At 39.2% G+C, this 14,631-nt stretch overlaps 1 protein-coding gene and 1 pseudogene across 1 annotated transcript in view; one reads left to right on the forward strand and one right to left on the reverse strand.

Annotated features, from left to right (window-relative positions):
• Window positions 1-1,401: 1,401 nt before the first annotated feature.
• LOC134797733 (sterol carrier protein 2-like) lies at window positions 1,402-8,473 on the forward strand (annotated as a pseudogene).
• Window positions 8,474-9,004: 531 nt separating this feature from the next.
• LOC134797746 (ski oncogene) overlaps window positions 9,005-14,631 on the reverse strand; it is an 85,441-nt gene continuing 79,814 nt past the window's right edge. The window contains exon 2 of the mRNA XM_063770105.1: window positions 9,005-14,546. Within this exon, the coding sequence (XP_063626175.1) occupies window positions 14,058-14,546 (489 nt within the window). The 3' untranslated portion in view covers window positions 9,005-14,057. The remainder of the gene's footprint in view (window positions 14,547-14,631) is intronic.

Below are 14,631 nucleotides of genomic sequence, written 5' to 3' on the forward strand. Positions count from 1 at the left end.
TCGGATGATACCGTTGATTAGCCAACGTTACCAAAATACACAGAGGCCCATTGTTGGGCATCCGTGCCACAGCCAATGTTGGTAAATGCGGTATTTGTCTCCATTGGGCCAACGAATGTTATCGTTGTTTAGTGAACGGTAGCAAAATACACAAAGGCCCATTGTTGGGCATCCGTGCCACAGCCAATGTTGGTAAATGCGGTATTTGTCACCATTGGGCCAACGAATGTTATCGTTGTTTAGCGAACGGTAGCAAAATACACAAAGGCCCATTGTTGGGCATCACTGCCACTGCCAATGTTGGTAAATGCGATATATGTCATCATTGGGCCAACTAATATTATCGTTGTTTAGCCAACGTTACCAAAATACACAAAGGCCCGTTGTTGGGCATCAGTGCCACAGCCAATGTTGGTAAATGCGATATTTGTCATCATTGGGCCATCGGATGATATCGTTGATTAGCCAACGTTACCAAAATACACAAAGGCCCATTGTTGGGCATCACTGCCACTGCCAATGTTGGTAAATGCGATATATGCCATCATTGGGCCAACGAATATTATCGTTGTTTAGCCAACGGTACCAAAATACACAAAGGCCCATTGTTGGGCATCTGTGCCACAGCGAATGTTGGTAAATGCGATGGTGGGCCAATACAAATTTTAATGTTGGCTACGGAACGAACCTCATCCCAACGTTTTCCCTACCGTTGGCACCGTGGGCCCCAACGAAAATGCTACTAGGGCTACTTCCGGAATAAAATCATCACTTCCAAAAAATGTGTCCTCCCCTATATGTTTTGAACCATGGGTTCAAAAATATGAGATAATTGACAAAAAGTACACAGTACCTAACTGTACTAAACAATGGCAAAAAAAAATCATCGCTCCGATATTCCAAAAAATATGTCCTCTATAAGTTTTGAACCATGTGTTTAAATTTTTAACATGCCACCAACAAGTGTCATTTTGTATGCAAACGTGTGCTTGACGCCAGAAAAGAACCTCCCATTGCATATAAGAATCGGAAGCATCAACATAATAAAAACCTAATTAAATTGTTAATGTAAGTAAGTATTATAGTTCATCCTTACTCCTGATTTAATAACCTGATGGACATTATAGGTATTGAAGCAATAAGTTTCATCTTAGACTTGTAGCTTTTTTTCGAACAGATATTCTATGACTAGGGTCAATCGCTAATTACTTAGAACAGACTATTTCAAAAATTGCCATTAATAATCGGAATGCCAAAAAATTTACCGGTCCGCTGTATAAATAAATTTTCGGATATATCCGGTTGGCAATCCCTAATCATTACGCAGTAGATAACCTGTTCGCGAAAGTAATTCCTACAGCCAGTGTTATTGTAGCTCTCAAGCGATAATCATTTTTAAGAATGCCGCAAAAAGTATACGTTGTTGGCGTCGGAATGACGAAGTTTACAAAACCAAGCCCAGAGCAAGATTACCCCGAGATGGGAAAGGAGGCTGTGGATGCAGCTTTAGTTGATTCAGGTATCCAGTATGACACAATACAGCAGGCGGTGTGTGGATACGTAATCGGAGATTCTACCTGTGGACAGCGAGGGTATAACACTAGTCGGCATGACAGGCATACCCATCTTCAATGTCAATAACAACGGTGCCACGGGTAGCACTGCTATCTTCCTGGCTAAGCAGCTTGTAGAAGCTGGTTCTGATGTGGTGCTAGCTCTTGGCTTCGAGAAAATGGCCCCAGGACCTTTAAGCATCAGCGCTTATGAAGATCGTACGCACCCTGCTGACAAGCTTGTGGCAAAGTTAGCTGAATTAGCAGAACTAACAACAGCGCCAGGTGCAGCACAATTCTTTGGAAACGCTGGATTAGAGTATATGAAGAAATACGGAGCTACTGAAGAGCATGTAGCGAAGATAGCTGCTAAAAACCACAGGCATGGTGCTAAGAATCCACGAGCACAGATCGCCAAGGCATGTACTGTGGAGGAAGTCCTGAATTCAAGAAAAATTTTCGGTCCTTTGACCAAACTGTCCTGCTGTTTTAATAGCGATGGAGCTGGAGCGGTCCTTCTAATGTCTGAAAAAGCTGTTATCCAGAATGGACTTCAGAAGAAAGCCGTTGAGATTATTGGTATGGAAATGGCTACAGATACTCCAGAAGTTTTCACTGGGAATAGTCTTTTGAGCGTTGCGGGCTATGATATGACTACGCTAGCCGCTAAGCGTCTATATCAAAAGACTGGAATATCTCCTAAAGATGTGAATGTGGTCGAGCTTCACGACTGCTTCGCTACGAATGAGATGATCACGTATGAAGGGCTACAGCTGTCTGAAGTTGGGAAAGCTGGGAAGTTCGTAGACGATGGAGACAATACATACGGAGGAAGAGTTGTGGTGAATCCGAGCGGTGGATTGATCGGAAAGGGGAGTCCTTTAGGAGCCACGGGACTAGCGCAGTGTGCCGAGTTGGTGTGGCAGCTACGCGGAGAAGCTGGGGATAGACAGGTTGGTATTTTTATTGTAAGTTATGTATTAGGTACCTACCTATATTCGTTGGCATGAGTGGTACCCATGGCTACATCGTCAGCCACAAAGACTAGAGATCAAACTTTCTACCTCTATTAACAGTTGATTAAAGGGGTGTGGCGTCGTGCTATTCACGATGGTCAATCCAAGCACGACGATGCCTGGTTTTCCTCATTAAAAGGAAAACGCATGAGGCGCCACGAGCAGGCCTCCAACCGCCGCCCACCAGGGGGAGCATACACCTGCTGCGTGTGTGGCCGAGGGATCCTCTCTCGTATAGGGCTTTACAGCCACGAACGCAAGTGTCGTAACGAGGATGCTGCTTAAAACATCTGATGATAAAAGCCTATTCCCTAGTAGCATTTTCGTTGGGGCCCACGGTGCCAACGGTAGGGAAAACGTTGGGATGAGGTTCGTTCCGTAGCCAACATTAATTTTGTATTGGCCCACCATCGCATTTACCAACATTCGCTGTGGCACAGATGCCCAACAATGGGCCTTTGTGTCTTTTGGTACCGTTGGCTAAACAACGATAATATTCGTTGGCCCAATGATGACATATATCGCATTTACCAACATTGGCAGTGGCAGTGATGCCCAACAATGGGCCTTTGTGTATTTTGCTACCGTTCGCTAAACAACGATAACATTCGTTGGCCCAATGGTGATGAATACCGCATTAACCAACATTGGCTGTGGCACGGATGCCCAACAATGGGCCTTTGTGTATTTTGGTAACGTTGGCTAGTCAAGGATATCATCCGATGGCCCAATGATGACAAATATCGCATTTACCAATATTGGCTGTGGCACTGATACCCAACAATGGGCCTTTGTTTATTTTGGTAACGTTGGTTAATCGACGATATCATCCGATGGCCCAATGACGACAAATATCGCATTTACCAACATTGGCTGTAGCATTGATGCCCAACAATGGGCCTTTGTTTATTTTGGTAACGTTGGCTAATCAACGATATCATACGATGGCCCAATAACGACAAATATCGCATTTACCAACATTGGCTGTAGCATTGAGGCCTAACAATGGGCCTTTGTGTATTTTGCTACCCTTCGCTGAACAACGATAACATTCGTTGGCCCAGTGGTGACGAATACCGCAGTTACCAACATTGGCTGTGGCACGGATGCCCAACAATGGGCCTTTGTTTATTTTGGTAACGTTGGCTAGTCAAAGATATCATCCGATGGCCCAATGATGACAAATATCGTATTTACCAACATTGGCGGTGGCACTAACGCCTAACAATGGGCCTTTGTGTATTTTGGTACCGGTGGCTATACAACGATAACATTCGTTGGCCCAGTGAGCACAAATATCGCATTTACCAACATTGGCTGTGGTACTGATGCCCAACAATACCAGTTGAGTTTGCTTGTGGCGTCACTAGATGGCGTTACTCTCTCCAAACATCGAAGTTATAGTTATTTTCTCGATTATTCCGGATATAATCATAATATTTTTTTAAAGTAACTTATAAATCTAATAGCTATAACTATAAAATGTATACATAAATTTAAAAAATTGTATTTTACCAACATTTTCTCAATTTAAATCTCAAAAAACATAAATCTCGCTTACGAAGTTTCGAAGTGCGGTTAGTATATATACAAATTAGAGTGTATAGTAAGTGTACTTGCTTCGGCAGTACATATACTAAAATTGGAACGATACAGAAAAGATTAACAACAACTGCTGCCTAGCCTAGGGCCTTCATGTGGATACAACCAATGCCTACCGTAGTGTAATTGTAATATTTATCAGCAAAGGCCCAACGTCGTATTACACAACCACTTAACGTAGGGTAACTGTAGGACTCGTAAACAAAAGCCCATTACATAATTAGACTGTAGGCACACTATAAATTACACAACTATTTACCTACGGTAGTATTGTAAGAATCCTACACAAGGCCCAACGTTAAAGTTACAATGTTGGCCCTTTGTGGGACAAGCTGTGTTGGGCCTTCAACCTGGTGCACGACTACCTACCGACCTACCTGACTTGCCGTTGGGTAATTGTTGAATTTGCAAACAGAAGCACAACGAAAAAATTGCCCTTTTTTATTTTTTTGCAGTTGGCCCTACAGCAAGCCATACGGCCAAATGTAACAATTAACCAACCATCAAACAAATGTGTATAGGCCCAACCACGGCCCAACCAAAACCACCACCGTTGAATAATTGTATGATTTATTTAAATAGGCCCAACGAAAAAATTACTCTAATGGCCCTCTGTTGGGAATCTTCGGGAGGGCCTTTGTCGAGGGCCCTCCAGCAAATCGTACGGCCAAATGTAACAATTAACCAACCATCAAACAAATGTGTATAGGCCCAACCACGGCCCAACCAAAACCACCACCGTTGAATAATTGTATGATTTATTTAAATAGGCCCAACGAAAAAATTACTCTTATGTCCCTCTGTTGGGAATCTTCGGGAGGGCCTTTGTCGAGGGCCCTCCAGCAAATCGTACGGCCAAATATAACGGTTGCCCAACTAATACGTAAACAAAGGCCCAACAAAATCCCTACAAGAAAATGCTATTAGGGTTATATAATGCACTCCATTGGCTTTGACTCACAATCAGAAGGATCTATGTACACTACAGCTCATTGACTAATCTAGAGGTATCTACTTACTTTTATAGGTGTGACGGTTAATTTCTGAACTGAAAGTGAACGCGCGTATCGGTATGGGATTGAAGTGCAAAGTTATCCGAGGTGGAGAGGTTTTTCGACGCTAATGACAAATTGTATGGAGTTTAGATATGGAGTAAGTAGGACTCTATATGGTGTATCCGAGCGGAGCGGAGACTGACTTCCTCTAGGAGCTAGAGCACTGGCGCGAAGTGCCAGTTGCTCAGTTGCTATGACAGCTGAGAAGAGAAGCTGACCTAAAGTGCGACATAACATAGTAGAAATTAAATAAAATGGAACTAAAAAAAAAATCCCTACTAAAATTGTTGCCATTTACGTCAAAAATTGGACAGTTACACAGGAAGTGGCGCCCTCAATAATTTTCTACTACTTATTTCTAGTCGGACAGTTCCGAATCATAAATCATTATGTCTGTAGGGTCATTGCGTCAGTTCACCGTCCAGTGGCGTCCAGTGCCTGTTTCCGTCCACTTGGCGTAGTTGCTACAGAATTGCGTATAATATGATTATATGCCTAGGTGTATATTCAAGAATTGCGTATAATTTGAATATATACCTGTATATTCAAATGATACGCAATTCTTTGTAGCAACTACGCCAAGTTGACGGAAACATGCACTGGACGGTGAACTGACGCAATGACCCTACCTTGATATGAAAAGTTTTCTATGCTAACAATTGATGAAGAAAACTAAGAAACAGCGTGTGAGTGGTCTCTTGATTTTGTATTTTTAAATTTTCTCTCCTTGTTTTGACCATTGTCAAAGCTAGACTTATGCTAGACTTATTAACCTGTAACAATTTGACTATTGTATTTGTGGAAATATGTCTGCATTATTTTATGTTTGGACTCGTTGTGGTGCCAATAGTGCTGGCGCATCAGGATTTATCAGGGGCGTATTTACCCTAGGGCCAAGGGGGCCATGGCCCGGGGCGGCACGCCGCGGGGGGGCGGCTTTTTCTGGGCGCCTTTTATAATCAAACTTAGCTATTATATTTATTATATTTTAATTTACATTTAAATTAATAAACAAACGAACGCTTCAAACCCCACCAATTGCTTAAAATATCTACCAACAAGTACCTAAATTAAGCAACATTTTCGTTCAAGAAGTATTAGTACGGCGCAGTGCCGGATTTACCACTAGGCTGAGTAGGCTGAAGCCTAGGGCGGCAGATTTTAGGGGGCGGCAAATTTGGGTCAAAAAATATTTTATTTGCTGTTCAGATAGGGTCGACCAGAATTTTGTCGCTCCCCTATTTATTTGTAAAATTTAAATAACAAGCATTATTTGTCGATTTTGCCGCCCTCTGTCATGTCAAGAACCTTTATATTGAGACAGACAGGCGGCCGGACGGACAACAAAGTGATCCTATATGAGTTCCGTTTTTTTCCTTTTGAAGTACGGAACCCTAAAAAACCTACTATTTTCTCGAAAATTTTTCGCGCTCGCTACGCTCGCGTTTTCACTTACGTACCTACATTATTTGTGACCCATATGACTACATTGGGCGGTTCTTGTGTCTCCCATGCCGAAACTCAGTACAGATAGAGTGCTCTCGATATCAGATACAAATACAATACTTTTCATGACTTTCCAGCACCACAGAATGAGGGATAATGGTACGGCCTGTGTAATACGCATCCCTACTACTGTCGTCTGCATAGCAATGATTATCATTGATAATGCAGCAATGACAGCACAGAACCTAGTGCAACGCCAGCGTTAATGTCCACACTATCGGAGCAGCTTCCGTCTACTATACGTCGGCTCATGTGCGTCTACCGGAAAAAAAGCTAGCGATCCATTTGTATAACATAGTCCCTCGAGCAGACTCGATGCCAGACCCGACCGAACTCCTTAGCTATATCCAGCCCGACTGCCAATGCCTCACCTTGATTCTCAATGGCCAAACAGATCAGGCAAATATAACGAGGTCGCATCGTTATTGAGTGACAAAAACGGCCCATATAAATCTGTATCTAGAATAGTGACATTAGTGACGTCACCTTTCTGCACTCAAAAGAATAAAAAATTATCTACGTTCCACTATCAGCGAAGAGCGCCTGAATAGCTTAGCTCTTCTTAATATAGAAGCTGAGCTGACAAACGTTTTAAATTACGACAGCGTCATTGATGATTTTGTCAACCAATTTGTACATAGGAAAACAATGTAAATGCCTATGTGAGTAAATGCTAAATGTTTAGTTTTTTTTTGTTTCACACCCCAAAGGTACTTGTTGAGGGTTTTTTTTTTCTTAAATAAAATACTTTATCGTCACTGATGAAGGGGGGCGGCAAATCAAAATGGCCCGGGGCTCCAAATTTGTAAATACGCCTCTGGGATTTATTATTTGCTCTTGTTTGAAAGAATATTTAATACTTACTTTTCTTTTCAGGTCCCCAACGCTCGCATAGCCCTGCAACACAACCTGGGTCTAGGTGGCGCTGTGGTCGTCACTCTGTACAGGAAAGGTTTCCAGAACGTCAGCTCCAAGCTTTAACTTTATATATCAGATTAAATTATTTTGTAAGTACAGATTTTAATAATTTAAAAAATATACGTAATGAAATTGATAGGATACCTAATCTACTCTGTACCTATGTATTCTAGGAACAACCTGTATTGTCTGGTATTTGGATACTCATTGCGCCATCTAGAATTAAGAGATCACAACTAAGCTTTGAGGCATAATGTAAAGATGTCGCTAATTGTTTCAACATTTAAGACTTTTAAGTTCATAATCGGAATGTCAACTAAAACAAATAGAAATGATGACAAAAAATGTAATCAAGCTGATCTATCTTTATTAAGTACTTCCTGACCACCCACTTTTAATAATATTTTATTATATAGACTGGAACCTTGTATTTACATTAATATTTCAGTAAAAATAGACGGTAACTAAACAATCTAACACTATCAAGTTAATTGGCAAAGAGTCATAGTTACTATTTGCCCGTTTTTGAACTCCATTTTACCTCTTAGCAATTTTAAATGTAGGCAGGTACGTGCCCAGTGTGGCAAACAAGTTTTGTGAGTAACAGTAGAATAGAAAAAATAACTATGCTCATTCCTCTCTTTGGCTTTATAATATAGCATAAGAAAATAAAGTATGAGCCTCTCCGTCAATGCCATACAACAGTGACAAACTACCTAATCTTGCCTAACTATAGTTTTTGTCTTTTTCTCATACCTATACTTTTTACAAGTTTTTATTTATCTTGCAATGTACCTATGAAAGCATGTAGGTACCTAACTATGTTCGTACGGGCACAGAATAAATAATAGTACTAGTTTGGTACTAGGTACAGAAGACTTCACTCTCTAACAAAACGCGTCTGTTACGATCAGGACAGATATAGCCGCTAGGTGGCGACAGCGCCACGCCCGGTTTATGGCTAGCCACCAAAATTGGTGTGGAACGGATGTACTTTTAGCTACCTGTAGCAAAGCGACGAAATCGCGGAGTGAGCCACGCCTGGTACGGGTCAAATCTTGCAAGTTAAATTTGTTCCACTTCCCAACTTCCATATGAAGCTGAAAATTTGGATAGGTTTATGCAATATGCAATAATATTGGAATTATGGTACCATCGAGCTGATGGAACCCTGTGATAAAACAACGCAACCTAATTGTGTTTGGGGTTTTTAGAATTGTCTGTTTGTGTTAATCGTCATAATTTGACGTTTACAATAACACTTGCACAGTCTGGGCTATCAAAATCGCTGCCAACTTAGCTTGGTCTAACTCTAATTATTCGTTTTTATTTCTAAGAATATAAATGAAACAAGTTTTGGAAATCATTTCATTTTATTGCTCCACAAGGTATTTATAAGCATTTTTCTGGTAAAAACACACTTCAAAACCACATGTTACGGACATGTGTGTGCATAACAGAGTCTTCACCTTAACTTCTAAGCTATCAGGTACTTTACATATACGATATTTTGTCACCGCTACATAGTTTTTATTTTAGATTTACGATACGGGGAGAAACTATTTTAGAATTAGAAATCATTTTCATCAGTGAAATAGATGGTAAAATATTGCTTAAGTTCTAATTTAAAACTTAAATCTAAGTAAGATTGCTTTTATAATGGCAAGTTTACTTTCCACTGATGAACATGATTTCTAAGAGAGTTCAAAACAATTTTCTGATTAACACACACAGTTCATAACCAGACTGGCGTAAAGTCGATTTTAAAATAATTTACTGTTACAGTCTCTAAATGTAAAAACTAACGAGGGTTAACACAGAGAACAGTCACTAGATGTCGCTAGCAGTTTTTACAAAAACCTTTTAAATGATTTTTTACCAATTTTACTTTGACACTAGCACCATCTAGCAATCGTTCACTACAAACCCCAAGTTACAAAACAATACTTCATAAAAACCTAACTTAAATACAAGTGACAGTTAGTGTTGCTAGCACAAAAGAAAAAATAAAAGTGCCACCAATAACTGCCCAAACAGCCAGTAAAGTAACAACCTTTACAATTTGGACTAATTTGAATCTGGGCAAGATTTTCCGCATTAGGTAGGTATTAAAAACTGGAGAAATGACGTTTAAGTGTGATGAGTTTCCTGTGGAAGTGTAGACTCATGTCAAGCCAAGGCATAGCGCACGGATGGTGTAATGTAAATTCATCTGTGCTAGTAGGAAAACATTGGATTGATAATGTTGAGTTTAAAAATACAACTATAGCTATAGGTACAGCCATACCCAATTCTGGTTATATTGCTATTTAAGTATGCCAAAAATCACTTTGAGGTGGCGACGTCACAGTATTTTGCCATGTAAACAAAAGAAATGCAGAAACTATAATTGCCAGACAAAGATGAATTTACAATCTCGGTACAATATCCATTTCTGTCACTCGCTTTTGACGACTTGCTTCAAAACGATTTTTACGTATTAAGAATTACATCACTGAAAGAAACGGGTTTCAAAACTTTTACACATAATAACAACAAATTTAACAAGGCAGTGACAAATCTTAAAACGTTTCAAACGCGGTACCCTTAGTTTTACTTTTAATTATGACCTAACAATAAAGCTTAGGCAAAAGCATACTGTTATACTACTGTAACTGGCAAAACGCCCTGATTCCAGAGCGTGGGTGCCATTAAAAATTCTACTGTCATTTTAATGCTGAATCGAAAAATAATGTTCACAAGGACGAAAGCTATATGCAGTATAGATTATTCAAGATGCCAATGCCACTTTACAATAAAGTATAAAAAATGTTACTCAATGTGGTGCATAGACTGTCACTGGGTGACAAATTATGGTTTGTGGTAATTTTTTAATATAACTACATAATTTTGCCAGCTAAATAATATTGGCACGGAACAAGACTTCATTCTTAAGCCATTTAGAAAACACAATATGTAATATAACATAACAATATTGCACACAACAACATAAGAAAATAATACAAATCACAAATTAAAAGCAGTAACAGGGTCTTATCGCTAAAGGGCGATTTCTTCCTGACAACCATTGGGTTGCGGATTAATTGGGACAATAATATATGTAAAGGAACGTTAAAAAGTAATATTGAAAATTAAAAGAAATTTCAAGATAAGTAAAGTAATTTTTGATGACGTTCATGATGTGTTTTCTAATCTAGCTGGTCATTTTTCGGCATTTCCAATCAACCCAAAGGCAACCTATTAAAAATGACAGCAGTTCATCATATCTACTCTTGTTTACCTTTATATTGCGACTTTCACATTTTTTTAACAAATGGATGTATTTCGTTAACGCACGTTCATTGAGATCACAGGAGTACTTTATACCCTGGCAAATCACCAATCACAATAAAAACTTTGTCTTTTCCTTTCGTCTTATTTAAATTTTGCTTTAAATGTTACCAGTAATAAAATTAGAGTAAATTCATTCAAGAAGTACTGCGCACAGATAATTTTCATTACAATTTCAATGATACTACTGCCATCTGTCAACTGTGCGAGTATTTAGGCGCCAAATTGACATAAAGATTAATAGGAATGGCAATAACGAAAGAACCATAGACAATCGTTTTTATCGCGCCTTACCCTAGAGTTTAGATTTAACAGCCTGGCATACGTACCACATCGTACTTAATTAATACCTTATTTACATGTACCGTAGGTCTCTCACTATCCTAGCTCAGGTTTAACACAGGTTTTAAGAAATTAAAAAACAACCTCCAGAGTTACCCCAGAAAAGAATACATTTGTTATTTAGCACCATTAAAATATTTCTCAATAGCAAGACAGTGAGAGACCGTTTGTGAAACTTTTCCATCGGTACAATGGATACATTACAACCTACGCTACGAATTAAAGCGACACTTTAGGTTAAGTCACAGAAGATGGCTAAGCCATGTTTAATTTTAAATTTGCAAAACCCAGATAGAAATTTCATAATACATTAAAAACTTCAATAACTAATTAGTAGAAAAGAAATAGTTGCCAATAAATACTAAAAATATATTTACAATTAAAAACTATTTAGTTTGCCAAGCCAAAATATCATAGCACCAAAACATTAACAACGGTACTGACAGAAAAGTTTCAGTACAACAGCTTACTATAGTTCATTTATATATACCGACATACAGTCCGCATCTAAATTAACTCTAATTATATGTTTTAAACAATAAGTTATTCTCATTACACTCGCTTGTGGTAATAATATATTATTAATAAGTAAAATGGTAATTATTTTCTCAAAATGTCTCTGACTAGAGATATAGCCTAACCTACAACTGAAACTTAGCTTACTCTACTGTTTAACATAGCACTCTTTAATAAGAAGAGATAATCAGAAGTTTTCACAATTTGTGGCATTTGAGCTTTGCCAAAGATAAAAAAATTATATTCACTTTTAAAAAAAGTGAAATTTTATTCCACTTTCCAAATGTATAACAAATACAATGACACAGAATGTTCATCGCGCTTCGCGCCATCTCTCGGCCGAGACGTTAGTTCGTACCTTTTTAAATTTGAGACGTCCTTAAAGTCATAGACAAACCAAGAGTCACTAATACAAATGTTGCCATTACATAAAAAATGGGATTCACACGTATTGCGTACTGTATGTACATGAATATTTAAAATACAAATATTTACAAGTAACAAAATTTTACCCGCAGGTAAAATTATTTATGGTCTAAAAGAAAAATGCACTGTTACTGGCAAAGGCCATAAAATGGCTGTAGAAAAACATTTAGTTAAGATAGTTCCCTTCACAAATCCATAAATGTTATCAAGAAACGTTTGACCATAACGGGGCATCGTGATAATTTCAATCCAAAGTGTATATGACAATGGTGATGAAAAATTGTGTCAAAGACTAAGATTTGCTACAGAACAAGAAATCAATTTCTAAAAGTCCTATTAGACACACTTCGGTTTAGGCGATGACCCCGCTCCATTTTTTAAACAAGTATCTTTCGTTACGTAGGTAGATAGGTAGGTTTTGTTTCTTGAAACATGTGGATTTGTTAAAACCTCACTTTTTTGTTAAGATAAAACAGCAATCAGTTAACAAATTGGAAAAATTACCAATAATTTTGAAAGACGCTCCAAGTTACCGCGTTTTACAAAACAGTAACTTACGAGGGCTTACAAATCTTTATATTTATATAATTGAAGGTCCTTTTGTCTCAGGCAGTGACTTATTATTGCTCCAAATCAAAACAATTTTAAATCTAAAAAGAATTAACCAACGCTCTCCCTTATTTTTAGCCAAATATAATTTTATTTACAATGAGGTAGAATTCGGGATCGTTCCCTTATTAAAGGTTTAAAATTTTGTTGGCCTCCCATACCGTTCGGCATAAGGCTTAGTCCCTCACAGGGCGAATGATGCTTAAAAAAACAAAAGTCGTAGGCCAATTTGACCTTAAATAAAAAAAATGGGATAGCACTGATTGTAATGTTACCAGCACATTAACAGTTATAGAAGATAACGCAAGGTTCAGTTTGAATCAGAAAGAATCAGTACAAAAAATAAACTAATAGTATGGATAAAATAACATCATTCGCACAGTAAAGACATCTTATTCTACTTAAGTATAAATAAAATAGCTGACATCAGGCATCAGGCACAACATTATTTCACAAAACTTTACGATTCTGAAGAAACATTTTTGTCCAGTCCTTTTTATCTATCTCCATTATATCCATACAACCTTCATTTAAGTTTTTATCGTGAGGGTACTATAGTATGAGTGCGATTACTATTTTATTATTATTTGGTATGGTTTGAGGTTTTATACAGAGTTATTTAGCGTAGAAAAATATAAAGAGGTTTAATCTCAGCAGTACTTTCAGCAGTAGTGTACTTTAAAGCCTGAATGCTCCGCCATTTTGTCACTGGAGCGACAGAGAATGGGCAACACTGAAATTATTTAAATATTAACGTACGAACCTATTGCAAATAAATTTAAAAATAACCCTGTATAAATTATGCTTATGGTTGTAAATGTTAAATCTATTTCACTATATTTATGTGAGTATTCTGATAATTATTGAAAAAAGCACAGATTGAGGTCCAGGTAACAGAGGTACCTTGCAGATGGCACGACGAAGAAACTACAAGTGTACAATATAGTGTACAAAAATAACTTAAATAACTTCAGAAAACTGTACTTGATATGATTATGTACATCAGAAAGTGTCCAGTGGTAAACCGCCTCAACTACTGTACCTACAAAAAATGTAAGAGTATAAAGTATAAAGAGCGGGTCAGTCCCAGAAGGATATTTACAAGCGCTTTTTTAAGCGAATCTTTTGTACTTTGGAGACGCGTCGCGTCAGTAGGAGTAGAGCCTGGTTATGACAGTCTTCGGTCAACAAGGCGGGTCCTCCTTGGTCGGGGAAGCGTTAGGCCTGGGCTTGGCCAAGCTCTCGCGTCTGGCGAGCTCGGCTTCTCTGGCATCCAGGCGCGCTTCCCTGCGTATCAGCTCCGATTCTCTCTCATCTAGCTGCCGGGCCAGTTCTGCCAGCCTAGCTTCAGCGTCGAGCAGCCTGGCGGCGAGTTCTGGATCGGAGTGGGGGGGCGGGGAGGTGGAAGACGTGACGTCGTCGGCCGGCGGGGTGTGAGGTTTGAGGGCCACGTTGGGTTGGAAGTCGCGTTCGAATCTGGTGCAGTCGGCGACGCGGACGACGCGCTCCGGGTGCTGTAGGACGGGTTCCCGCTTGCCCCAGGGTCGGAAGGCGGAGAGGGCTCTGTAGTGGAGGTAGGGGTCCACGTAGAGGGCGTAGCCGTAGTCGTCGCCCCGCGCCTTCTTCGGCGGTGACTCTGGAGGCTCAGGCTTGCAGACCACCGTCTCCACGACCTGGAATGGAGAAACAACAAGGTTAAGTAACATGTTTTTTGCTCCCAACATAGTTTTACTCATATATTATTACGATTTTGCGTAT

Source organism: Cydia splendana, chromosome 15 (genome assembly GCF_910591565.1).
Source record: "Cydia splendana chromosome 15, ilCydSple1.2, whole genome shotgun sequence".
NCBI lineage: Eukaryota > Metazoa > Arthropoda > Insecta > Lepidoptera > Tortricidae > Cydia > Cydia splendana.